The 26,981-nt window shown below is 40.3% G+C and overlaps 1 protein-coding gene across 3 annotated transcripts; it reads left to right on the forward strand.

The window, feature by feature from the left end:
• Window positions 1-439: 439 nt before the first annotated feature.
• FKTN (fukutin) lies at window positions 440-26,930 on the forward strand. 3 transcript variants are annotated; one of them, XM_006277892.4, is made up of 10 exons: window positions 440-516; window positions 1,171-1,360; window positions 3,364-3,423; window positions 6,364-6,567; window positions 7,516-7,793; window positions 10,302-10,434; window positions 13,170-13,299; window positions 13,947-14,080; window positions 17,974-18,101; window positions 23,883-26,930. In XM_006277892.4, the coding sequence occupies exons 2-10, from the start codon at window positions 1,256-1,258 to the stop codon at window positions 24,094-24,096; spliced, it is 1,386 nt and encodes a 461-aa protein (XP_006277954.1). In that variant the 5' UTR covers window positions 440-516; window positions 1,171-1,255; the 3' UTR covers window positions 24,097-26,930. The 3 variants fall into 3 exon arrangements, with proteins under 3 accessions (XP_006277954.1, XP_019346332.1, XP_019346331.1); XM_019490787.2 differs by having other exon boundaries at window positions 454-516; window positions 1,168-1,360; XM_019490786.2 differs by lacking the exon at window positions 440-516 and having other exon boundaries at window positions 571-1,360.
• The last annotated feature ends 51 nt before the right edge of the window (window positions 26,931-26,981 follow it).

Genomic DNA, 26,981 nt, shown 5'->3' on the forward strand with positions numbered 1-26,981 from the left:
TTCCTTCTGAGCACTGTTAGTCTTTGGAGGGTTGTATGCTCAGTGCAAGTATCATGTCAGATGAAAACCAAACCATTTGTTAATAAATGCTAAGTCTAACGAAGAGGACGGGTGTCTGTCCCATCTTGACTCCTTCCTCTTTCCATTCTCTCTTCCTCGCCTGTTCGAGGCTGCTCTAACACAGTCAAGCAATGCAGCAGTGTTCTCTGGTGGAATCGCCTGCTCTCTACAACCCTCAGTTCCCAAAAGCTGCATACGTGCAACTTTTTTGGAAGGACCTGCTTCATCTTGAAGGGGGGGGGGGGGGGGGGGGGGGGGGGGGGAAGGGTGGGTGGGTCAGGGGCACCAGAACAGCAACGTCACACCCGCCCCCGACGCCGCGGCCGTACTCCTTTTGCCGCGCATGCGCCGCCACCGCGCCCATGAGTCACACCTCGCGCATGCGCCACCCTCGCCCCGGAGTGCGCCCTGCTTTACGGCCGCTGCAAACGTCTCCGCGTAGATCCCGCAGCCCAGGTAACGGGGAAGCGCGGCGCGAGCCCGGACCCGCCCACTGTCCCAGCGGGGAGGAGAACCCCCATTGCTGTTCCAGCGCCGCGTCGGCCGGCCGTGCTGGGGGGCGGCGCAATGGAACAGCCCTCCCTGCTGCCTTCCGGGGCTGCCCGGCTGCGGCCGCAGACAATGAGTGGCTGGGGTTGGGGGTGGGGAGGGGGTCATTTGCTTTAGGGAATTAATGCCTTTAATTAGGGTAAACTTTAATAATTGTGTGCGTGTATATATATCATAAGCACACTATTTTTATTATAAACACAATAAAGCAGGCTCGGAGAGCAGCCTGCCTTTTGGCAGCCTGTTGTCGCCCCTGCTCCTCCTCAGGCCACTCCAGACTGAACCGCCCTGTCCCCCCATCCTGGCCCTGGTGCCCAGCTGCCCAGCCCAAAGCTGGAGGGCCTCAGTAGGGTGATGGCGGCTCCCCGCAGCCCCTTGTGCTGGTGCCAGCTTCCCATGGGATTGCGCTGCGCTCCAGTTCTCCGGAAGCCGTGGTGCTCACGGCCCCGTGCTTTGCTCCGGTCTGCGTGCTTGTCTCGGGAGCACCTAGGTGTTAAAGCTTGACGGTTGTGCACATATTTGCTGCAGTGCAAGTGCTTCCTTCCCTCTGTTTCTCAGCAGGAAGGCAGAGCCTGCTGAGGGCGTCGGAGAAGATGAGAGCGCCTGAGCAGAGCTCCAGCTGTCACCGCGTGAGCCCCGAAGACTAATGCAGAGAATCAACAAGAACGTGGTTTTGGCGCTTCTCACTTTGACCAGCTCAGTGTTTCTTCTGTTTCAGCTGTATTACTATAAGTACTACTTGTCTCCAAAGGTAAAACAAAACCTCAGGCTGCAGCTCTCAGTTCTGCAAAAAAGCATTTGGAAAAAGTAGAACTTGGTCCTTCAGTGCTGTCTACTAATGCAGTTAGCCCCTGACAAATAGTCCCTCGAAATGGATAATTGTTACCATAAACCTGAGATGTGCAGAGGCTGAATAACTTGTCCTAGAGGACACAAGGACTATTATGGCCCTCTTCAAACTGTTCTGCCCACCAGAGGCAGAGCAATTGGGTATTATATTGAGTTGGCTGGAATCCAGGCTTTTTTCCACATATTTAAGCTCAGGCTGCTCTCTCAAAGCTTTTCAGGCTCCACATGCATGCCCATGAGGTGGTTCTGAGTGTGGAAATTAGGGTCAGACTGGGCACATCTACACTTCCTTAATGTACCATAATTACAGAGCATTAAGTTTAGTACCACAGGTACTAAAAGTGCTACTGTGTATTAGTTCAGATTAACCGTCACTTTAAAAGTGTTTATGCCCATTGGACTAACGTGCACATTAGTACAGTTTTTGCCAGCCATGCTAATGCGCAGTGGAATTAGTCCAATGGGTGTTAAGTATCTTCTGTAGATGTGCCCACTGAGAGATTTTTTTTTTATAAGGCTGTTCAGGAAAGCAATAAAGTAACCACTGTGTTTGTAGCCAGCTCTGTTTTTGCAGAAGCACTGTCTTTATTCCCTAATGTTCAGTTATGAAATTTTTGAGATATTAAAGGTAAATGTCTGCTTTCTGCATTCTTACTGTGAGCCAAACAGCATATGAGACCACGAAGACAGTCTTAATGTAAATAGAAGTGAGTTCTTGTCATTCATAAGAATCTAAAAGTATAGTGTAAGAGTTCCTGCTTTCATCTGACTTCCTGCCTTTTTTTTTTTCTCTCCATGGGAACAGTTTTATTCTGAGAGACTAGGTTCTTTGGCTAAATCCAATATCTTTTATTAGACCAACTCAAATAGTTGAATTATTCAGTGTGAAGCATTCTTAACACTTTTTTTTATGGTACAACTGTGTGGCTTCCTCCTACACTACAGCTTTGTATCGAACAAATATACATTAGGAATCATTGTCCATTAGATAGCCAGAACTTTGTAGTATAAGCTGTATTACCCTTAACTGCACCAAGTCCATGACATGAACATTTTCTCTCTCCAACTTAAGTATTTTAAACCATTGCCTTGATAAGATGTAACATTCATAGGGCACATCCCCATGAGCAGGAATGTACATTTCCCCAGGGACAAGTAGCAGTGGCACAACTTGTGCTGCCACTACTTGTCCCCGGGGAACATGCATGTCACGCATGCTCTGGCATGCTGCACATTGTCCCTAGTGGGGTAGGGAAGGCTGGGACCAGCAACTGTGCTGGCCCCAGCAATCTTACCTAGGGACCTCCAGGAGCTGCAGCCACAGCTCTCCTGCAGCAAGGAACCTGGCCAGTAGCTGGAGCATGGCTCTGGCCAGCCAGGCTCTGGTTTTGGGCAGCATGCACTGCTGCCACGTGCACTGCCCCACTTCTCTTAGACATGGGGTTTTTTGACCCTGGGATCTCATGAGGTCAACCCCCCCCATGCACTGCAAAGTAGCAGCATGGGAAACACTTGCATGTGCAGCATGTTGTGCCACAGACCCCTCTGGCACCACATACTGCATGCCCACGCTCATTTTGGATGCACCCATAGTGTTTTTCTGAGCTACTTGGATTTGTCATGTCCTTTTTATTTTTACTTTTATTAATTGGCTCCTCACCTTTTGAAGCCTACAATGCTAGCTTAGTCAAAACTCCCACTGGTTTGCATTGTCCATCCAACTATATTTAAATGAATCTACTGGCCCTGGCTTTGTACTCCATATTGTGTTTAAAGGATGATAACCTGCAGTCTAAAATGTTAAATGAAAAAACATACCAGATTTTTTTTTTTAAAGCAAGACTAAGCAGCTAACATTTGGCACTTTGTAGCTGTCAAGATCTTTTCCTCTCTTTTTCTTGCTAGAATGGACCAGCTTTTTCAAGAGTCAAAGGAAGCCAGTCAGGACAGGACAACACAAGATGGGTATGTAGTGTGTTGATTACAGCATCTTGCAAGTCTCTAAGAACACTTGTAAAAATGCAAAGTATGGGTGCAAGTCTGCTTCCAGTTAATTCACTGGGAAATTTGTTCCAATTTAAACAGCATCAGGTTTGACCTTAGAGGCTTGAATATGACCAGGTAAGTTCCTGGGAGTTGCAGGTCCTAACCTCTTACAGGATGTGTTTTCTACATCTTGACCAGACTTCTAACAGGTTCTGTTTATTCTTACACTAGGTTTACTAGTGCAATGCAAGCTTTTTTTTTTTTTTTTTCTTCCAAAAAATAAACAGGTTTCATAGTCTAGGAAAACAAATTTTAATTGTAACCATATTTACATTGTTCTTTAAACAAGCTCAACATACAGATGTATCACTAGGGTCGGAGAATGAGGTCATCCAGTATGCATTATGGCCAGACTCTGGCTGTTGATTTTTATACCAGAAATGCTTGTAGCCATTTTTAACCTCTCAGAAATTTGGGTGAGGTACAGGATGTCTCTTACTGGCCTGACATGCAGTGTAATGATGCTGACATCTAAAAGATACCCCACTTCAGGTAAGGAAAGTTAAAAGCAGTGAAAATGCTTTTTAAAAATTACCAGTTCTTAAAAGGACATCAAGCCGGGTTTTTAGCTTTGGGGGCTTTGTCTTCGCTGTCCCCAACACACTTGGAGAAAGTCAAAGCAGAAGCAGACATGAGGACTGTTCACTGACACAGAAATGCCTGAAGATTCCAAGAAGTGACAGTCCTCATAATCAGCAACATGGTGCCGTGTGACATATATGGGACGTAATGTTCTTTCTGGTCCAACTGCCTGCAGGCAGAGTGCTTCCCTTTAGCTCTTACTTTACCCTATTGGAGTATTATTAACAAAGCAGAATGCTCCAGACATTTGCCTGTGGCTCACTGCAGGTGTCTTCCCAACTTTCAGCTAATCCCTGAGGGATCGAGTCTTACATTATTCTACTTGGCTGAATCCTTCATGGATTCTTGACAGCAGAACTCCTTTTTCCTGCTTGTTTTAGTGTAAACTTGAAGAGCCTTTCTTCTCTGAAAAGTGACAGCAAGGATGGTACCTTTTTCTGCATAGAACTAAGTCAAATCTGCTTGCTTTAATGGCAATAATAAAAATTTTAGCACTTTACTCTCTTGTTAGTTGGGCTGGCTCTTTGGGTTTAAGAGACCAAGAATCCTTTCTGTTTCTCCCTGAACAAGATCCACAGAACAGTTCCCTAAATTATATTTTTTGTCCTTTATCCTGTTATACTTATGTTATCTTTACCCTTCTGCTGAAGCCAGTGGCATTGTAAAGGTATCAGAATTTAATCTGCATAAATTGGATGCATTTATATAGAATATGGAACTCAACCCACCCCTGCGTGCGTGTGGACACACATGCATGCATACCCTTGTCCCACCCCCCAATGCCAGGTCCAGTCTGCAGAGCTGTTAGTGAGGGGACGGGGCAGTCTCTTTATATGACCCTGTTTTACCTTGAGACTCAATGAATCTAAACTCCACAAGGTCATGTTCACTCATTCTTTTCAGAGTAAAACTTTGCAATGAGGCCTTTGCTTTTAATTGATTTAATTTCATTCAGTATTGCAGGATGAAGTAACTTCTAATTGCTGCCATGCTGTGATATATTGCTGTAAATACTGTTTTTTTTTCATGTTCTGTGGAGAGGTGAACATGTCTTATTGAAAGTTACCATTGTATGAGTCAAACTAACAAATCACCGTAACATGCTCTTCTTGTTAAAATAAGTATCTTACATCTTTGTCATATTTTATAATGATGACTGTCAGAACACTCTTAGTATATTGAAGTCCAGAGACCACACTGTATATATGCTTTCCTGAACAATGCATATTGTATTTGTGTTAGAAGCTATAAAATAACAGCAGAAAGTTGACAGAAGGTAGCTACTATGATTTCTCAGCTTCTGTTTACTGGAACAACCAAACAGCCTGGTCATATAAACAACCCAGATAGTGTTAGTCTATCTGTGTTCGTCTGATAACACAGACTCTTAATGGTGTTAGTCTGTCCTGTGGTAAAAACTGTTATGAAATTATATATATATATTCTATAAAAATTATATTTTATAATAATCTCCTTTGCTTTCTTTTTTAGTTTCTTCATTGGCAAATAAAGTTAATGCTTATCTATGTTTCTGGTATGGTGATAAAATTTAATTGGATAATCTGAGTAATGATTTGAAAACCTAAATGCTAATTATATAGTGTTTGTCAGTTGTAATTATAAACTTCTTTCTCCCATATTTGAAGGGTTGACTCATTCAAATGACTATATAAAAACTGTTGAACAGAATTTTTAAATGTAGACTTGTAAAGAGACTAACAGTCTTCTGATTTATAGGGATGGAACAACTTGTAGTTTCAAAAATATTTTCTTACATTGTTTGTTAACTTCTAAAAGCAGAAAAGGCTGTAAATGTCTCACGACCCTTAGAGTACTTTTTGTTGTGCTGATAGACAAATGATTATCAGACAATATCTTGAAACTAGTCTTATCCCCACCCCCCCTCTCTCCTGCAGAGGGCTCTGTTGTACAGTGTAAGTGCTGTGAGCAGAAACACTGGCATGATAAATTTAAAATGTGTGGAACCTGGATGGGAATACTCCTGTCTGTGGAAAGACCTTGGCACATACAGTCAGTCAGTCTGCCTATAAAGGATAGTCAGTCAGTGAAGGATTTTACTCTCATGTATGTCTCAGGCCACTTTTCTGTACACGCACTTCACTTTTGCATGTAACTTTGGACCTGGCAGATTTCTCATTACAGAAGACCATGAGAGAGATTCGTTCTAAATACCAATGGATTGTTTATTTTAAAACATTTATTTTACATGCTTAAATAAAAGGATTCTAACTTCTTTTTTTCCACTCTTCCAAACAGCATGTGGTTAAGAAATTCTTAGGTTTAGTGTCCAATCACAACGTACCAGTGTATCTTATTGATCCTTTGGTTCTGGGACTAATAAATAAAGACATCAAGCAGCTCAGAAGTGCTTCTGATGGAAGTAGCCCAGAATGCAAGTATTTCTGTGCTCCAAGGGACTTTACCACATTTGCACTACTGGACAAAACATGGAAACATGAAGTAGGTTGTTTTTCTTGGTTCTTTTTTGTGTATTGTGATGCGCCCTTCCTTTATAGGGTTGATAGTTGTCTAACAGAACATTCTCTTATTTAAATGCTAACAGAGGGAAGGTTCACAGTCTGGAACTGATGTCATGGTATTAGTAGTGCATATAGGCTTTTTCAGAAACTTCTTGTGCTGAAAGCTTTTCATGTAATAGCCCACTTGAGATATAAGACCTGTGAGTCCCTGGAAGAGAATAACTGCTATCAGCAATGAGGGAAGTCATGCATAATGTTCGAAAGGTTGAAAAATGAAGAATCAGTTAGGTACCCCTGAGGCATCTATTCACAAAATGTGCAAGTCCTTTGAAACATGTTTAAGAGGTGGATATCTTTAAAAAGGAAGAAGAGAGACTTACTAGAAAGGGACGGATTCATTAGAGACAGCTACTGGATACTGCAACATTTTTGCTTGTCAGTTAACTTTTAGAGTCTGTGCTTTTCTTTCAGTAATATAAGATTTTTAAATTCTTTGTGATGATATAAAATCTAGGCCCTATTTTATTTTATGATAAAAGCCAGGTGGCCAAGATTACTGCAGCAGCTCAGTTCAACTTAGGGTTAACACAGTAATGGAAGAGATCTCTGGTTTTCCACAAAAGGGGAATTCATAGTATGGGTTCATTTTGCACTACAAAACTAAGAGAATCTTCTTTTAGAAAACATATTTAAATGTTTATTTTTGACAATTGTCTTGGCTCAGGTGTGCAAAAGTTTTTAGGGAAAATAAAGCTACCCCCGTTTTAAGGACTTAGGAAAGTTCCTGGAATAGTTGGGGCTTGATTTCTGATCTACGTTGTGCGGATGGAAATGAGGAGCAGCATAAGTGTATGAAGAATTGGCACCTACGGTACTTATGTCTTGTTTTTGCTCACTTTGCAACTCATGTTCTTTCTCTGACTCTTAGACAGGCTTATTTAGATCTGCTGAGAAAATGGGGTTCCAGTGGCTAAAGATTCAAAACAAAGACCCCCGCTTGGAAGGGATGGATGACCTCTCTGGAATTGAAATTCCACTGCACTATATCTTCAGATTGGCATCTCATGCCATCCATGTGGTAGTCTTTTATGAGAGGAGTGGTAACTACCTCTGGCATGGCCAGTTGCGGCTAAAACAAAACATGGACAGAAAATTTGTGCCTTTCCGGAAGCTGCACTTTGGTCGCTACCCTGGAGCTTATGGAAAGTAAGTTAAAATACAGAAATAAAGAGAAGGATGTAACACCTCTGATACTACTTTCAGGTTCATTACTTATATATTAGTAGTCAATAATTCATATTTTCAAAGGTGGGTTATGAAACTCAGTTGACATGTTCATTTAAAATGTAGGTAAATTAAACATTTATGAAAATAAATCCAAAGCAGGGATTTTCTCTAATTTATAGATAGAAAAATTGAGACAGAGGTAAAGTGTCTTAACTTGGGAATGAGATCCTGTAAGAGGCTAATGCAGAATTTGTTAGTGGTAGGATAGCATTCTTTTGAACAAGCATCCATGGTCTATCTTGCCAGGAACAAAGTTAATTGAAAAGCTCTGGTTGTCATCTTCCATCTGAAATACTTGTCACATTTACCCAGAGAACCTTGTCTGCCTTGGAGTCAATATGATGGACAAAATAGGGATCATCATATTAGCAGTATTTGATATTAAGGAAATTATCTAAACACAAAACTTCTGGAAAGAGATTAAGAGCTGAAATCCTCAGCATGGAGAAAACAAAGGCTATCTATGCAATCAAAGCCTGGTTAATGGTACCTAGTGACAAATATTGGAGCATACTGATTAGGGGGCTCTCTTTTCTGTCATTACCCTGAGTCTCAAATGTATGTGCACCCATTGTATCCAACCCTCACCCATATTTGTGCATGCTGGAAAGGAAACCCATATTTATGCACAGGTACAAGGTTTTGCTAGTCATCAGATTTAGGTTCACTTCAGAACTCCATAACATGTTTGGAAAAAATAAGTGATTTTTGGCTATCCCATCATGCAGACACATTTAATAAATGACTTAAGTAGCAAAAACCCACTTTCTTCACACCTGACCAATGTGAAAATGACTAGCTGGAATTTTGCTTAAATGTTGCAGAAAATCTGGAATGGCTGTAATCAATTTCAGTCACAATAGCAGCAGTAACAGAATCTGATTGGGCATCAGTGAAATCAGTTGCCAGTGGTTCACCTAAAATGCCTTTCATAGTCAGAGCATTGACCCTTACAACACCCTTATTGATTTTAGAAAGTACTGCACTACTTCCCTCTAAAATATATGGAACATGAAGGAGCCAGGTTAAGTAACTTGACTGACTGAGATGTACTGAGTCTGAATAGGTTCACACTGCAGTCAAGGGTGTGACTGCAGCTTGTATAGAGGCATGGAAGCTAGTTTTAAGTTGGTCTGTATATGTGTGTCCAAGCTGCAGATGCGTTCTTGACTGCAGTATAGAAATACCCTGTTGGATTGGGTAAATTATGTGTTTATAAGGCTGTACCTACAGCTATCCCCCTTCTCCCATTTTTATAGTCATGGTAAGAGACTAAAATAGGTGTGTTGGAAGAAAATGCCTTCTCTACAGATTGCCTCCAATATTCCTCAGGATTTAGGCTTGATTAGATTAAGAGTTTACTACGTTTTTTCCTTCAAGCCCTGATTCACCGTCTTTTTTCTTTTCCTTCCAATGAGTTTTGGATCAGATACAATATGCATAGTAAAACGGTAGTGCCAGGAATAATGGCAGTAGAGTTTTTTGCATAATAGTGTAAGAACCTGAAGAAAGTTATACCTCTGGGAAAAATGATTGCTCAACACCTAGAAAAAATGAAAGAGCTCAGTAATGGCTGACGGAAACTTGTGTAATTTGATTCTGTCTTTTTCTTTTTCTATATTTGCTTCTTGTGAGCAATCTTTATTCTGTATTGGCATTCTAGCTTTCCAAGTTGCTTTCATCTGTTCAGTGTTTAGTCATAGTATTTCTGCATAGGAGAGTGGTAAATCCATAGGCTAATTACAGTATGTACAAAGCCAGATGTATACAGTGAGGCTTTGAGAGTGATATTCCCATAGACTGTGTGGATGTAACAATAAATTGGAACAGAAACACTTGCAGGTTAAATAAACTGATTCGTTTTTATTAAGAATTAGTCATGAGACCTACCCTAAATCTTGGAATCTCAAACTTGTTACTTGTCTTGATCTAATGTCCAGTGAATTAACTGTTAAATACTACTCAAATTGTCATTGTTATGAAAGTAAGGAAGCCTTTAAATTCAAGGGCCAAGATTTTTTTTTTTTAAAGCTAAAATAGACTCCTGAGTCCATACATATTTAGCAAGCTGACTAAATGGTCTGAATTTTCAAATGTGTTGAGTAGTTAGCAGCTCCCAAAAAAGTAAATAGAGCTGTTGGCCCTCAGCACGTTTGAAAATAAGGTCACTGATTTAAGTGCCTAAATAGGGGTTTATGAGTCTAACTTTTTAAAACCCTGTCTTTTTATGTCTTAACTCATGGGGAATATTTAAAGTTGTTGTCACACTATTTTTTGTCCTGAGTTGTGTATTTAGATATAGGATCTAGTACATGAGTTAAAATATTTGAATAGCTTCACAAACTGATCCATAGAAGTGGCTCTTGATTTATCATGGCTGATGCATTCTTGGACAGGAGAATAATGTCTCTCTTTCTTTCACTACAGGCTAGTACTTCTCCCTGTTTCCATTGATGAATTGAAAGTTCAGATTCCTAAAAATCCGTCCCAGTTTCTAGAGGAGATGTCACACGCTAGATTTCTTGAATGTAGGTACAGAGAAGCTCGGGCTTTCTTTCAGGTTAGTGGTAAGCAGGTAGTGTTTCCTCTGAAATATAAATTCATTTGTATTGCTACGTCCATATCATAAAAACACTTACCTATGTGCTTGACTTGAATGAGATTACCTATGTGCAAAGTTAATGCAGTATGTAAGTGCAGGATAAGGGTCTTTGTTCTCAGAAGCTACTAAAATGGAATAACTCCTAATTAAAAGGAGTTCAGTCTATTCAAAGTTATAGAAATGTTTTTACATTTGAAACCATATGAAGAATAAATACATAGTTATAACTTTAAGGCCCCTTTTTATGCTACCCAAGTATGTAAAGTGACTTTATTTACAGGAAAGTCCCTAGATACAGACCCTATCTTTCTGTGTTTAGGTGTTGCTGTCTAACTTCTCACAAATTCCCAATAGCAGTAGCAATTTTTAAATTTCTGGTCTTTACAGGCTTGTTCATGTATTACTGTGCTGAAGTTTTAGTGCTTATATTTGAGATAATGTCCATTCAACAATTCTCCACCCCACCTCCATCTTTCAGATGCTTGTGGCCCTTTGAATGACAGTTTGGGCTGAAATTTTACTAATCCAAAGTAAAAATTTGTTAAAGCTGCTATCTGACTTATCCCAACGTTGGAGCAGAAAAATTTGTGTGCGTGTGTATGCACATGCATGCATGGGTGGATCTAGAGTTTTGAAAAGGGGGGTGCAGATGGCAAGATGCATCAGCACATATAAAACAATATACATTTTTCTCCAGTTAAAAATAAATTAATATGCTAGGGGTTTAGGGCTGTATTACTCAGTTTCAGATTGAAGCAAAAACAAATATAACTTCATTGCAATGAGTTCAATTTCACAGCCCTGCAGATTGTTTTGAGCCTTTTACCAGAAGCAGCTAACAGACAGCACAATTGCAGAATAAAGGGCAGCTTGATTGGTGGAACCATCAACCCTCTTAAAAAGGAGAGGGTCATTAACGCATGTGGAATTAAGAGTTAAGAAGAGATCAGGTAGATTATAATGACCTCTGAAGTCAAGTGACTCCCTCAGCACTGCCTGAGTAGAAATGCTGTTGCCACTGCCAGGCAGTTGGCTTTAAACTTTGAGTAGACCAGGAATCAAAGGAGGGGTGCAAGTGCACCAGTGCATCACCCCCCGCCCCAGATCTGCCCCTGTGTGTTCATGTGTGCTCTGTTGTCTTGAAACTGACCTAGTTGTACTCAAAGTTGGAATAAACTTAGGCCTGGTGTTGTAGTCTTAATGATTAAGACTACTTACATGAGTAAGTAGTAATTGTGTGGTAACACTGCAAGGTCCTTACTCAGTGAGGATTTGTTCCTATATGGTTTTCAACAAATCTATTTTAGAAATTATGCTATAAAGTTTTAAAGACTACATATTCTGCTAGATTGCTGGGTTTTTAAGCATGCGCTTCAAGTTGTGGCTCCAAACATAGGCATGCAGCAGGATAGATTTTTATCCTCCTGCTTTGCCTGCAAAGCAGAGGTTCCCAACCACCAGGGCACAGCCTGGTACCGGGCTGTGAAGGGTTGGCTGCTGGGTCGTGGCATGAGCCTCTCTGCTTGGACCCCTGTCTGTCTGCCCAGGTGAATAGCTTCCACCGCCAGCAATTGCATGCGGGGTTAAAGCTGGGTGGCGGGGCAGCCCAGGGAGGGAGGCAGCCAGCTCATTGTGCCCTGTCTCACTCCTGTGCCTGTCTGCAGTATAAAAAAGGTTGGGAACCACTACCGCAAAGGATGTGGGAATCTAGGAGGCTTTCCTTTGTTCCCCTATCCAGCACTGGAACACGGATGCAATCCCTGCATCCAGTCCTTTCTGGAGTATATTGGTGGGACAAGACACCTGATAGCAAATTATTTCAACTCTTTTTGAGGGACCCATCCACACGGAGGGGAAATGAATTTGTCCTGCAGTCCTTAAATTTTTACAATTAATCCTTTTTCAGGCCAGTCAGTCATAACTCTGTATTCTCAGTGCCCCCATCAGTGTTACATGGGTGTAAGAGAATAAATATGAATCCTCTATAAAAGGAGAATAGCAATGGGCATGCATCATTTTGCACTGGAGGCTTCAGGAGTTCTCTGAGTTGTATGACTTTCACCATCTCCAAGCTGTGTCTTCTGAGGCAGAGATGAATCCTGTACTGGGAGCTTTGTATTTTGAAATGGGTATTTAGCAGCTGATAGTAATGCACTCAGTATACTTGGTAAAGTTTATTTTAATGTCTGTTGTTTAGGCTGTATTGCTTAGTATTAATATTCTTGCGTTACAGATCTTGCAACATGGGAGGAGGGAGGGGGTTGGGTGGGCATGAGGGTTGATGGTGCAATTCATTGTTAAACTCTTCTTTATTTCTTTCTTAATAATAGAAATTATTGCCAATTTACAAGATTAATGTACAGTTGTAGCACAGGGTGGCGCCAAAGAATTTTAAAAATTGTGCTGGAAATCATGGCAGTGAATCCAATTTTTGTTCCCAGTTGTTGTCATTGGGAATCTTTTCTCTAACTTCACTGAGAGCAGGGTTGGGATCAATATTCATTATTGTTCAGAAGAGTAAGTATTGCAGAGATTTGTGACAATTGCACTTATATATTTATCAGTTTGGAAAACTTAATAAAGGGAAGGGAGGCTTAAACAGAGGGAACTTTCAGTTTTAAGAGAACCTTTTAAAAGTTAGGGTGCAGGTACACTTATGTCTGAAAGTAACTTAATGTTCATTAACTCTTTAGCTGTACCCTGATGATACCTCCCTGGATGCAGTGGAATTCAGGAAAAAAGCAAAAGCACTGCTGCATTTGGCTGTCCTAACACTAAATAACTTAGGAGTGAGATTCTGGCTGAGCAGTGGAACATGCCTTGGTAAAAAATGTCTTTGCTTATGTTGTCTTGTTTTTCAACACATTGCAGTTTTATTTGAAATCTGAAATATTTCATCCTGTTTAGTTTCAATACCAAGCATTGAAATTAATAGGAGAGTGCATGCAGTTGATAGGTAGCATCTGTTAAGTATTTGAAGGCAGTGTCAAATATACAGTGCAGTTAAAATAAGCTTTTACTACTGAGTCAGAAGGGGAGGGGTCCACAAATTAATAAAATAATCCCTTTTTAGAACTGCTGTAGAGCTTAATGCTTTGACATGTCAAGCAGGCCTTGTGTGAAATGGTAAATATTTCTGCCAAAAGCAGTTGTTCAGTGTATTGCATCACTCCAAGTAATATTGTATTGTAAATTAGAAAAATGGCAAGATTGAAGGATCTTTATTTTGTTGCAGTAGAACAGGTTTACTCAAAGTCCTAACAGTTTTGGAGAAAATGGATAGCTGTGAGTACAGCTGTTTCTTGTCCTCATGACCAATTTGTCTCTGCAGAGTGTAGCAGAAGACTGTTTGCCACCTCCTTTAAAGACCTTTTGATCCTGGTGCAATATGACACTTAATTTTTGCCTTGTTTCAGCTCCAGTTCTGACTTTACTGTGTCTCTGAACTCACTTCCTTTGTCTTTTTTTAGGCTGGTATAGACAGTGCAATATTATTCCTTACAGCAAAGATGTTGATTTGGGGATCTTTATAAAAGACTACAAATCTGATATTGTTCCAGCATTTCGGAAGGCAGGATTACCACTAAAGCACAAGTTTGGCAAGGTGTGTGGCTCGCTATATGAACTTTATCCTTCATTATTGTAACAATTTTCTTTCGAGGTTCATGCCCGCAGAATATATTTCCAAATAGGTTTAATGGGGAAAGCTCTCTTAAAGTGTCAGTGAACAACCAAATAAAAGCAAGTTGGCTGGGTGTGGGAACTTACTGGAGAACAGCCGATATATAGTACCTGTTTGTGTGCCTGTAGTTACATTCTAAGTGAAAACTGAACTGGGGGGCTTCACTCTGTTTCATTCAGAAGTAAGTGTTACCAAATTTGCCCGTTACTTTGGGGTGTGCTCATTTATTAGGGATAGTTTCTAGGGTCTTGGTGATTCTGTCAATGTGCTGCTTGTGTTACTATACGGAGCTGTATTTCTCCCTTCTGCAAGCCCTCACCCCCAGTGGAGCTATCTTGCAGGACTCAATCTCAATGGGACTGGGTTCCTCCAGTCACCAAATCAGTCATACACACAAACACACACAAATTAACGTGACACGCCTGACCTGGCCGGGCTGATCAGCATGGACAGGCTGACACCCTCATATGCCAAGAATCAGTTCATAAGAGCAACAATAAAATGCAGTCAGACACAAGCACACAGGTAAACAGAATCCCTCTGAATCCGGCTGGGTGTCCAGCTGACACCCTCATGGGCCAGCATTCAGTTCATAAGGGCACGTCTGAGTCAAACTGGGTCAATCAGCCTGTACAAGCTGATCCCCTTATGTGTTTCAAACTCAGCACGTCCCAATCTTTGGCCTCTTGATGAGCAGACCCCACAATAATTTTGGGCTTCACAGGGATCTTTAGCATAGGTAAAAGAAGTGTTGCTGCAGAGCACGGGAGGAAAGAGAAGCAGAGAAGGAAAAATATACCCAATTACTACCAGTTTGACTATAAAAGTTATTTATTGCTAAGCATATGAAATATATAATAGTACTAGTAGTAATAGACATGCAAAAGAAAAACAAGCACAAACAATGACAATACTACCCTGGTTTCACTAAGTATTTGGGGAAATTTAGCTCAAGCTTAACTAATACAGTTCAGGTTCAGAAGTTTATGCCTAGAAAGAAGAGAGAGAGCACTTGGATCTCACCTAGTCCAAGATACTCAGGCTCCAAAGCTGACAGGCACAGTCTGTAGCACAGTCCTTGAAGAGAGAAACGATCTGTTCTTCCAGCGTCCCAAGAATGACGGGATGGTGTCAGCACAGGAGTTTTCTTCTTCTTTCCTTTTCCTCTCCTTTTCCTTTCCTCCTCTTCTTCTTCTTCTTGAAGCGCACACACTCTTTACAGATTTTTATACCCTCAGTTCAGCTGCTTCGAAGCACCCTCAGTAGTGTAAATCATTGTCTTTTCTATTGACAAGGGGTTATCTGGTTTGGAACATCTCAAGAAACTGATTGATAATCAAGAAACACTTAAGATTAGGGAGTAACCCAAATACTTGGGAGCCAGCTTGAGATTCCTATGGATGGCAGATATACTGATGAGATATCTCATGGTTTCTTCAGGAACAATAGATAGCTTGCAGCATCAGGATTTTGGATTTTTACTTGTTGTGCACAAGCCTCAGCTTAGCATGACTTTTCCGGATTTTACTATAGTCTTTTAACAGACTTAAGACAATTATTGGGGTGCTCATAACCTTTTGTGGGGAGGACTCCCACCAGTCGTCTCGGGAAAAGTATGACAACACCTGGGATTAAGGCTCCAGCAGGCTGGATGCTGTGATGAACCCTTAACCATTGTTCAAATGTTGCCCATACCCCCTCTGACTCGGTCTCTTGCCTCAGCATTCCCTAACCCAGCAACCGAGTTTTAGTCAAGTTTAAATAGGCCTCCCATAGTGGGACCAGGGAATGTACGGCCCGAGATGCCTATTAAACTTAGAGCTGTGTGTGTGTGTCTGGGGGGGGAAAAGTCCTTAGTAAATCCAGATTAGAACTGGTCTGATAAATGCTGACCTGGGTGTGTGTGAACATGGGTTGATTAACATTTGAAGCACAGATTCCCCATCATGCAGTGCTCCCCTGCTTCTCTGGTCCCAGAATTCGCTGCATTCTCTGCTTCAGGCTTTCTGTTCTCCATCTCTCATGTAAATGAATGGTCATCTGGTTCCATCTTGGATGCAAATGAGACCTAGGGCAGTTGTTTCACTCTTGTCACCCTTATCTGGAGGGTCTTAGGTGTGTCTGTCACTGCATCTTAATCAGTTTCGTTTAGGTAGAGGAGGGGAGGGGGGGTGAGTCCTTTGTGAGTCAGACAGACTGCATCCTGTGCCAGGGTTGCCCAAGAATACAGAGCTGAGGCGTAACATAAGATGCCTTACATTATCACTGAGTAACTGCAAGCACCTGTTTACCATATGACAGCTGTCCTACAGATGGTCCACATGGTTTGTCCATTACTTGATCTTGCAAATGTTTATACAGAAACTCAGTTTATTTGTATGATTACTCTCGTTGAATTATTATATTTTTCTGGTGCAAGGGCAGCAATATCTGTGTGTGTTTGTAAAGTACCTTTTATAAAGGAATCCTAATTCTTCTAGGAGCCCCTGAATTTTACCTTACTATAATTATAGTGATAATGTTGAGAGACAGTGCTAAGAAAAGCAAGGCTTCTGAGGTGAGGTAATATCTTTTATTGGACGAACTTGTTCAGCTTCAAAAGATAGGAGACATGTTGGTCCAATAAAATATATTACTTCACTTAACAAGCCTTGCTTGTCTCACAGTTCTGGGCCATCATGACTACTGTAACAATACCAATAAACTAAAAGGGATTCTAGCTGTGTTTAAGGTTCAAGAAAACTTTTAAATATCAAGGTGGAATGTTGTTTGACACTGAACCTGCTTGTAGGGGTATTAGTCTATGTAGGCCTGCTTTCAAAGCCAGTGTCTTGGGCTGCAGTCATAGATGCAGCATAGGATCACAATGGTGAAGCAAAGGAAATATTATAGAAGTTGGGGAAAGAGGAGCCCTTTGAGGGGGAAAAATGTTCAGAGCTGATAACTGAAGTGATTTATTTAGGTCAGAGTGGTTCAGACATGCCAGAACATAAGATGGTGGATGCCAGAGAGGGTAAAGAATAGGGGATCGATCTCTTTAGATATACTTGGTTCAGTGCTGTCCCTCTAAATCATCCAACCCTGCAACTGTTGGAGATGGGATACTGGGCTATATGGGCCGCTGAGCTGACCCATTGTGGCACTTCATTATGTTCTTAAGTACCTGGGGCTATGTATAGCCTTTGTTTAATCTCCCAAGTCACTATGTCTTTGTTTAAGTTGGAGTACAAAAACTGACCGTTGGCTAGTGCTAGTGGACATTGCATTTGAGAGGAAAAGATTGTTAAATCTGAATTGCTTTTCATCAGTCTTTCATTAAGTTTATTCTGCTCTTATATGTGAAAGTCTGTCTCTCTCTAATTTTCAGTCTTTTGACGCTTAATACATGGTTTGTTGTGGTTTCTGCACGAGTTCTAGTAAAGTACTCCTATGAGATCTGCAAAAGCAAGGTTAGAGTGAGTTGAACGCAAGTCACCTTCCATTTGTAGTATTTCTAATATACTATATTCAGGATGCAGCTTTTGAAATCTGTCCTCCATAGTACAAGTGAACAATTTGATCTTTTGGGAGAGGACTTGTTAAAGGTATCTTCTTGGCAAGCACTTTCTCTTCTCTTCTTTCCTGCTTAGTGTCAACTTTGGTCCTTCTGAAGAGAGTTAGCCACAGTATCTCTTTCACTTAGCCAAGAGAGGACACCAGAGAGTGCAGCGACAAGATTTCTTTGAAACCTGCCTGCACAAATAAATTATGTTCAACCTTCTGTTTTTCCTTATGGGTATGATTATGAGTACCTAAGATGTACATTTATCTTGTAGGTAGAAGACAGCTTGGAGCTCTCCTTTCAAGGAGAAGGTGACGTGAAACTTGATATTTTTTTCTTCTATGAAGAGGATGACCACATATGGAATGGAGGAACTCAGGCCAAATCGGGCAAGAAATTTAAGTATGAATTAGATTCACATATATTGAAGGGAAAAGTAGCTAAATAGATTATCATATTTGAGTAATAATATTTAATGTGGCATTACCATACAGTATTATAGAATTGGTAGTTATAGTAGTTGGCACTTAGTTCGATGCCTAAGCAAGCAGGTGCTTCAGGAAGAGACGACTCAGTAGAGCTTTTGCATGGCACTTATGTGCCTTGTCAGACCTGTGCTGCATTCAAGCATTGTCAACTTGCTCTTCACCAGTGTTGTATATGCTCTGTCAAATACATATTGTCTGCAATAAGGTTAACTTCCATTTGAATGGACAGGTAAAATAGGACTCAAGCTTGCACACTTTCCTTCTTTTACAGGCAGGCCTTTATTGTATTTAATAATTTTTCAGTGAGCAATAATTTTCCAAGCATCTGTGTGTGAGATTAGGGATTAGGGCAAGAGTCTTGTCTGCCTTTACAAATAACCCAGTATTTTGGGGATTCTGTGGTAATCGCTTTTCCCGATAACATTATTTACGTAATGTAAACTATTACAGTAAAATGCTTTTGTCATTTTGTTTCTTTTTTAATATTGTTGCTGTTGTGAAAGTGATTCCCTGTTCTTTATTGTTTCTTCTGTTAAATATGCCAGTAAAAAGAGGGGATTTTGCTGTTCTTTTGCAGTTTTCTCAGTGGACTGAGAGTTATTTTAGGCTCTCTCCATCTTGCTCATCATTTCCAGTAATAAAGGTTTTGCAGACCGAATTAAGACCTGTGTGACACCATTATCTTCCAGTTTATTCCCCGAGTGCCTTTGCACAGGTGTAGCTAATTGAAAATTAGTAAACACTGATGCAAAAGACAGTTACCAGCGCGCTCCCTCGGGTGCCTTGGCTTTGCAGGGATAAGGAGTAAATTGCAGCAAAAAGTTATTTAATCACTGAACTGAGAAGGTAAGAGTGTAAATTGACAAAGGGAATCGATTTGTTGAGTAAATGAGATGCTATATTTGCAATTTTACTTTGAGAAATGACTGCGCTGTCCCTTAGGGTGCATTGATCCTTAGTTTTTCCTCATGGAGTTGCGGGGGATTTTACCCAAGCGGACCGTTAAACTTTCCTTCTCTGTATGCCTTCATGTCGCACCTGATTTGTGACACTGATTCCATTCCAAAAGAGCTGATGTTACTTTACAAAATAATCTTGCACCACTTATTGGGAGGGTGGGGCTTGAGAGCAATGGTTTTTGTTCCTGCAAACACCAGAGTCCTCCCCACCCCAAGTTCTGAGAACAAACATTGGCTTTGAATTCATGCTCCAGTGGTTTGCACCAGCTGCTGTACTACTGGTCTTTCCAGATGATACAGATGTTCCAGCTTCCATAGATTAAGAAAAAGGTTTCTTCTAATGCTCTTTACATTTTTTTTAAACAAAGTTGGCAAGAGGGGCTGATGACGAAGTGGATTTTGAAAGTAGTAAAATATAATGAAAACTGTAAATTCTACAGTACTGCTTTCTGTATATTTTAAAAGCACATTTAATGCCTACCAGAAAGGGCATGTAAAATAGCTGTCTTGTTTAAGAAAGGCCCCAAGCAGTGATAGAGAATGTATGTTCAGAACACTTCATCCTCACTATCCTCCAGTACAAAATAGCTTCTCGGAAGGGGAGAGGCAAGGGAATTTTTTTGTCATTCGATGGAGCACTCTTTACTTTAAGGCTTATTATACCAGCCACCATTAGGTACTTATGTTTTATAGCCCTCAGCTCTTTCAGGATGATTTTGGAACATGAAGAAATGGAATTGGTAATCCAAACCAGAAGTGATTCATTTTTGGTCATATTACAGTTTGATTCTTCAGTTTGAGATGAGTTCTTAAGAATACTTACCACCTCAAAAGTAAGGTATTTTGCAGAATTTGCAGATGTGAGAATTCCTAAATATCAAACAGAACACTACAGAGCTTCAAAATTAATTATTGCTATATAGAGTTCTGTTGTAAGCACATGCAGTGTTTATGGTGAAGACTAGGGCTATTTGCAGATGTTAAAAACAAAACAAAAAAAAGATGCTTTACTACAAGAAGCAGCACGTTACTTCAACCCGGCTCTGCAGCGTCTGTATAGATAGAGTGCTTCACCGGGGCTTTTTGATGCTTTTATCTAATAGCTAATTCAATCAACTGTTAGATAAAAGCCCCACTAAAGCAATCTATACAGACATCAGGCGACCTGGTTCCAACTAACACGTTGCTTCTTCTGGACATGTTCTGGGCTCAGAGTTTAACATTATAGCGCCTATTTATTTTGTGTTTTTGGGGGTGGGTGGGTTTAAAAGTCTCTGCAAGCAGTCTTTAGGTTGTTACCACTTTGGTCGTGAAGTCCAAGCCTTCAGAACCGTGTGAACCTATAATAATGTCTGGGTTGACTTGTGCTTCTAGAACAGGGTGGTCAACCTGTGGCATTCATGGCACAAGTGACACACATAGCCTTTGTGTGTGGCACATGACAGATTGGGGAGGAAGCAGACAGCACAGCAGTAGATAGGGTAAGGAGCAGAAAGCAAAGCAGTAGATTGGACAGGGGAAGGGAATCTGAATGGCACTTGGGGAGGGTGCAGGGCTAATTTGTGACACCTGCCAAAAAGATTGGCCCTCACCTTTCTAGAATATATGGTAATACTAGAATTTCTATGCTCTTGAGTGAAATGATAGAGCTTAGAAGCTGTGGAGATACTGTAGAAAAGCCACAATGTAGTATTTAATAAACTGTAAAAAAAAAAACAAAACAAACCCTTTGGGAAATGGATAATGAATCTTAGCAGCATCGTAATTGGTGTAGAAACTTTATGATTTTACTCTATTTCACATATTTGGATAACTTTAAGCTATAAATAATTATACACTTATGCATTTTAACATTTTTTTCTTCAAATTATGAAGACAATGCAGCTGGTTGAGGATCAGCAGCATCTAAGACTTCTAATTTGATACTGAGTGCAGGAATGTTGTTCCTTAGCCCAAGAGGGCATGTTGCAGACTTCTATTAGGAAATTGGTAGGATTGAACAGTCTCTCTTATAATACAATATATGCCATTCTAGACTCCTTACCAGTTATATATATATTAGTGCCAGAAATAATCTTACCACTTTAGTCGTGCATGAAGGCAGGGTTTCAACTCCAAGAAACTTGTCATTTTAAAAGATTAAGGGTGTTGGAAAGTTAGATGTTGGGTGCTGCAAATGTCAAGTGTTTGAGCAGTTCTGTTTGGAGCATGTCTTGTCACTTTCAGTGTTTGGGATTGTAGATCTTTTGTTTTTTCATTTTGTGAAAGTTTTTTCTTGGGGAACCAGTTTCCTAACTTCACAGGAAATGCTTAGATGGATGCTATGGGGGGGACACCCCCGGCCAAAAAAAACACAAGCCCTGTGCTTATCTTCAAGCACACAGTCAGTGAGACCTCTGACCTATAGAAAGTTAAACATTTGCATATTTTCTGTATCTAGGCCTAAAAAATGCATTTTTGATTAAAAAACACTTTTTACTTCCAAAAAATCCAGTACTGTAAATTAAATTATATTGTGGGCTTTACTGATTCAGAACAACATCTCAAATCTAGTAGCTCCCAAGAAAATGTTTTCTAACTTGGAAAGAAGAAAAAATTGTGCAAAAAACCTCTCCTTTTTGCTTTTATGTCCGTGCATTGTCTGCTCATTTCCAGTTCCAGATGATTCTTTGTGCATCTTTGGAAAAGCTTAGTTTTTAAACATTCTGAGTAGAAAACTCTTCTTTAGGCAAAGATTCCTATGGTAAAGGGCATCACTAAAGATTTATAGATTTTATTATTGAGTGTAAAAATGCATTTTTAATAAAGCTTGGCTAATAGTTTTGATGGCATTCCCACTTTGGTTGCTTATTTTTCAGACTGTTTCAAACTTCAGTTCGTTTGTTCACCTTTTAAATCATTCAGAGAAGACCCCCTTTTGAATATGCAGTTTGTATTTTATTAATAGCCTTTGCATGTGTGGGACTGGTATACTTTGTTTCTCTGTGACAAACAAATGCTTTCTGTGTGTGAATAGCAGCTATATACCACTTATCAATTGATTATTGTTGTTCCATTTTAATAGTTGTTTTTTTCCCTTGATAGCTGCCATCTTTTCTGTGTAATATAGGTTAGGACTGACCACAGTGACTTTTGGGTACAGATCCCAAAGAGCTTAGTTATTGTTTTGCTTAAGTTGATAATTTAAAATTCAGTTGGTCTTTGTTTTTTGCTGGAATTATGCTGTGGTTTAAAATTGCTCTATTAAAGGGGCAAGCTATTTTTTAACATTGATCCATCTTTCAAATATCTGTTTCTTAACAGTTCTGAACATTTAATTTTTTTTCTTCCTGTGATGTTTTGTAATCCATGAAAGATGTGAGACCTGCTTTTCTCTCTGAGAAAATGTTCTAACTAATTAGACTTGGGAGTGATCCCCTTTGCAAACATTAAAAGTTTCAGTATATTTTGGGTGGTAGAATGACACTGCTTCATTTTCACCTGTGGAGCCTTATTCTGATCAAATGGAAGTCTTGGACCAGTGTAACCCACTGAACTCAGTGGAGTTGTTGCAGATTTACACTGGGTCTGCTAATGTGAGATGTCAGGGTGGTTTGAAAGAATCAATTATTTAATCTGTCTGAGTGAGCAAAGCAAGAATCAGAAGTGTGGGGGGGAGGAAATGGCACCTTAATATCGAGCAGCTGCTGTATGACCTGGCACTTTATTTAAACACAAGTGTCAGTGTAGAAATGGATGACACTGCTTAATCAGTTTGAGGAAAGGTAGAAACTTTTGGCCTTTTTTTTAAGCATTTCATCCACTCATTTCTCTATACCAATGTATTGGTGCACTTCTACATCATATTATTATTTTGCTTTCATAAGCCCTCTAGCCACCATTATTACACTTAACCAAAGTGACAAAGTTTTGTAACGGCCTCCTTTGTATTGCCACCTCAGATTTTGTTAGCAGGCTCATTGCCTTCCATTAACTCTTATGGAAAACGAACTGTTCCATACAACCTGAAAAACAATGTTAAAGTATTGTGCACTAAAGCATTAGGAAATACCAGAATTAAAGCCTTCTACTAGAGGCTGTTGGGTGGAGGCCACTGTTCCTTTTACTCCCCATTTATCCATGGTCCTCTTCATACCTTGCCAGCATAGCTGAGAAAATGGATCTGGCTTTCCTGCAGTGGGAAAATCAGCGTAGTGTACATAAGACCTATGTTCTTAGGATCTGAGAACCTTCATTTGTGTCCTATGCACTCTGTTATCACCTGGGGATTGCTAGATTGTCTCATTCTGGTAATGGTGTGAGAAAGGGAAAGGGCCTCTATAAAGCCCTTGCAATTGCCATTGCTTCTTGCACCACAACAGGTTTGCTTTTTTTGGCCACATGTACATGAGACACAAGTACTAAATGATTGCGTAGTAACTGACGTTACTGCGCAGTAGCATCCCTGAACAGCTTTTTGGTGGCACTGACTGTGCAGTAGCTCATTCCTACTGCGCAGGAGTAATGAGCTACTGCTCATTTAGCGTCCTTTGTGTATTTTTAAAGACCGCTTATCTACAGAGGTGCAATCAGTGCAGTGCACTAAGCACATAGACATAGTAATACTCAAGCTTTACAATGATTGGTAATCATTAATATGAGTGAAATGCTGTAGTGACTGACTAGGTGTCCTTATTGAATGTTATGCCTGCATTCTAGCCTTCTGTTAATGGTTGTGGTCTTTTACTCTGACATAGGTACCTGTTTCCGAAGTTTACACTGTGTTGGACTGAGTTTGTAGAACTCAAGGTACGTGTGCCCTGCGAAACCCTGCAGTATATTGAAGCCAACTATGGCAAGGACTGGAAGGAACCTGTGAAGACATGGGACTGGAAAAGCTCTCCACCCAATGTACAGTACAATGGAATGTGGCCTGTTGATGAATGGGATGATGTCATTCAAGTCTACTGATCACCTGGATGTTATTAGAATGTGTTTGGTGCCATTGGACCTATCCAGTACCCCTTACTCCAAATTTTTAAGAACAATTTTCATCCATTTTCAAAGGAGATGTTTAATTTTATCTCACGTAACAGATACTGCACGTACTACTCTATACATCTACATCAGGCATTCCCCCAGACAGCTAGAGAATGAAGGTTGTATGTTGCAGTTGAGCAGACAACTGGGAGAAAGAGGTAGAAGGGCAATGATAGAATTGAAATAGAGTTATGGCAAAAAAAGTTAAAACTTGAGCCATGGCCAGATGCCTTGACTTAATTCAGTTTGGCCTCTGACCTTGGGATTGTTACTTCCCTAGCTATAGGAGAATGGAAGTCACAGAGGTTGACCCTTGCGGAAAGGGGGGATTTGGTTTGCCTAGAGCAGTGGTAGCCAACCTTTTTGGAAGGAGTGCCACAGATTAGCCCTGCACCATCCCCAGATGCCACTCACATCCCTATCCCTTGCATGATCTGCTGCTCTTTTTTCTGCTCTGTGCAGTTTCTGCCACTGTGCTGCCTGCCCTCTCCCCAGTCTGCCACATGCCATACACACAGGCTGCCCTTGCTGCTTGTGGCTCTCGTGCCACAGGTTGGCCACCTTTGGCTTAAAGTATCCATATTAAAGTGATATAGAAAAAAAAATTTGATCAACTGATGTGAAGCACTCCTACGAGCTGTAGCAGTCAGGTGAGCCTCAGGTTGCTGGCATATTGTTCAGTTACTCAGAGCACATGTGACTGCATTGTGAAACAGCATAAATGATCTATGTTGGGGTTGCATAGGTAGTCCTAAATAAAAAGTTGGGGAAGCCTCAAGAGCATTTTGCACATTGGAGGACATTTGGCCCTCCTTGTATTATGTCCCAAGGAAATCTGGGTTTGGAAGCCTGGTAACAAAAGAGAGGTTTTCTGTTAACTACTTTGTGGAAGTGTGCTGGGGAATATTATCCACAGTTTAATTATAATGTGAAGCCATATGCAGCAGGTAAATGCTTCATATGAAAGGCAGTCACTTATTCCATTCTTTGAAGTTTTAATCATGGTTTTCAACCTGGGATTTGCAAATTATTTTTTGTAACCATCCTTGTTTTCTTTTTGGATAGAAAGAAGTGGGGTGTTGAAATGTCTAAGTAGCACTACTCTAGTTTTTAAATGTAAATACAAGCTAATAATCTGTATACTACTGCTGCCATCTTGATTTACAACAGTGTAATCAAAAGTCTCCTACTGGGTTAACACTGAACTAAATTTTACACAGGGATGTATCCTATGTTGTTTATTGCACTTTTGATCAGTGCATTAAACTTCTTCATTTGTACTTTGAGAGGAAGCTGTTGGTGAATAATTGGGTTCGGTTAGAAACTGCTTGAATGCATCTAGGGAGAAATGAGTCAAAAGTGCTCTCAGTGGAGTTGGCAAAGTTACCCTACTTTAAATTGTTTTAGTCCCTGTCGGAGGACAAGACAAGAGCTGGGGGCGTTACTAATGGTATGACTGCCGAGTGTACTGGCACAAACCCTGGGGCACTTGGGTGCTTTCATTTGGTGTTAAGCATCCTTCATATATTTATATACAAGTCTGAAGACAGTGTTTCCTTTCTAGAGCATTATGACTGTATCCAAGTCACTGCTTCTCTGTCAGCAGCTGGTTAGATAGGACAAATCTTAGGTGTGTATTTAATTGTTATCTATCCATCCAGTTTTGCAGGTGTATGTGTTCAAGTTAACACAGTTTTGAAGAGCTAAAATAGCAGCTGCTATGTGGCTGTTTTACTGCTACACCATTCAGAGTGCACTCTGGGGCTTCCCTGGGATTTATACCCAAGAGCGCACTGTACACTTATTTCCTGCCAACCTTCCCAGTTCCTGAATGCTCCTGCCACTGAATGCTAAGCTAAATTATTCAGCATTTGGCAAATACTTTAAAAATTGTCACATCCTTAATTACCTGGAGTACTTTAAACACTACGGTAACCACAGGGATTTTGCTAAATTAGGTATGGGAAGAGGTAAAATTCTGCTGATGTGTTTACTTGGTGAGGTGTGAAGCATTGTCTGAAGGGAAGAGTTTTGTTTCTCAGGTAGATTTTTTTTTTTTTTTGGCGTTGTTTTCTGTTATAAATGGCTGAAGGCCAATTTTCTTATGATGTTATATAGAGCTCTATGTTGTCATGCAGTTTGGTAATTGAAAATGGTACAGTAGCTCTTTATACTTTTTTTTTTTTTTTTTTTTTTTAAATGTCACAGAAGGGAAAAGATAAGGTACTATCAGGATAGACAGTTTGCAGTTTGTCAAGTTTATGACTGTAACGGAAATAACAAAAAAATGCACATGCTTCAAGCGAAACAGAGTGTTTAAATGTCTGACTTTATGGTATCTATTTAATTTATTGTACATGTTAAAATACTTTCTCTTCAGAAGATACAGATTGTATTTTGTAACACCAATTAACTAATTAAGAGTTTAGTTAACATGTCAACATTCTGAGTTACCCTTTGTGCTCTGTTATCTAAGGCAGGGGTCAGCAACCCTAGGGCCGTGGACCAGATTTGGCCCACAAAGATTGCTCTGGCTCCTGAAGCTGCGATTGCAGTAGTGGCCAGGTCACAGGCCCACCTTAGTGCCATTAATTTGGTTCACCACTGCTAAAAGGTTGCTGACCCCTGACTTTGGGACAGTATTTTTCAGTACTGTTATTTACTGTGAAATAATATGGAAAAAAATGGTTTTGATTTTTTGTTTTCTATTGTTTATTGACTGTGTTTTACCTTAAGTTTTTATTAATAAACTCTGAAAACAGTGATAGCTGCTCAAATGTCAAAGATTTCAAAGTTTGAAATTTGACTGTATGAAC

Source organism: Alligator mississippiensis, chromosome 3, assembly GCF_030867095.1.
Source record: "Alligator mississippiensis isolate rAllMis1 chromosome 3, rAllMis1, whole genome shotgun sequence".
NCBI classification, from domain to species: Eukaryota; Metazoa; Chordata; order Crocodylia; family Alligatoridae; genus Alligator; species Alligator mississippiensis.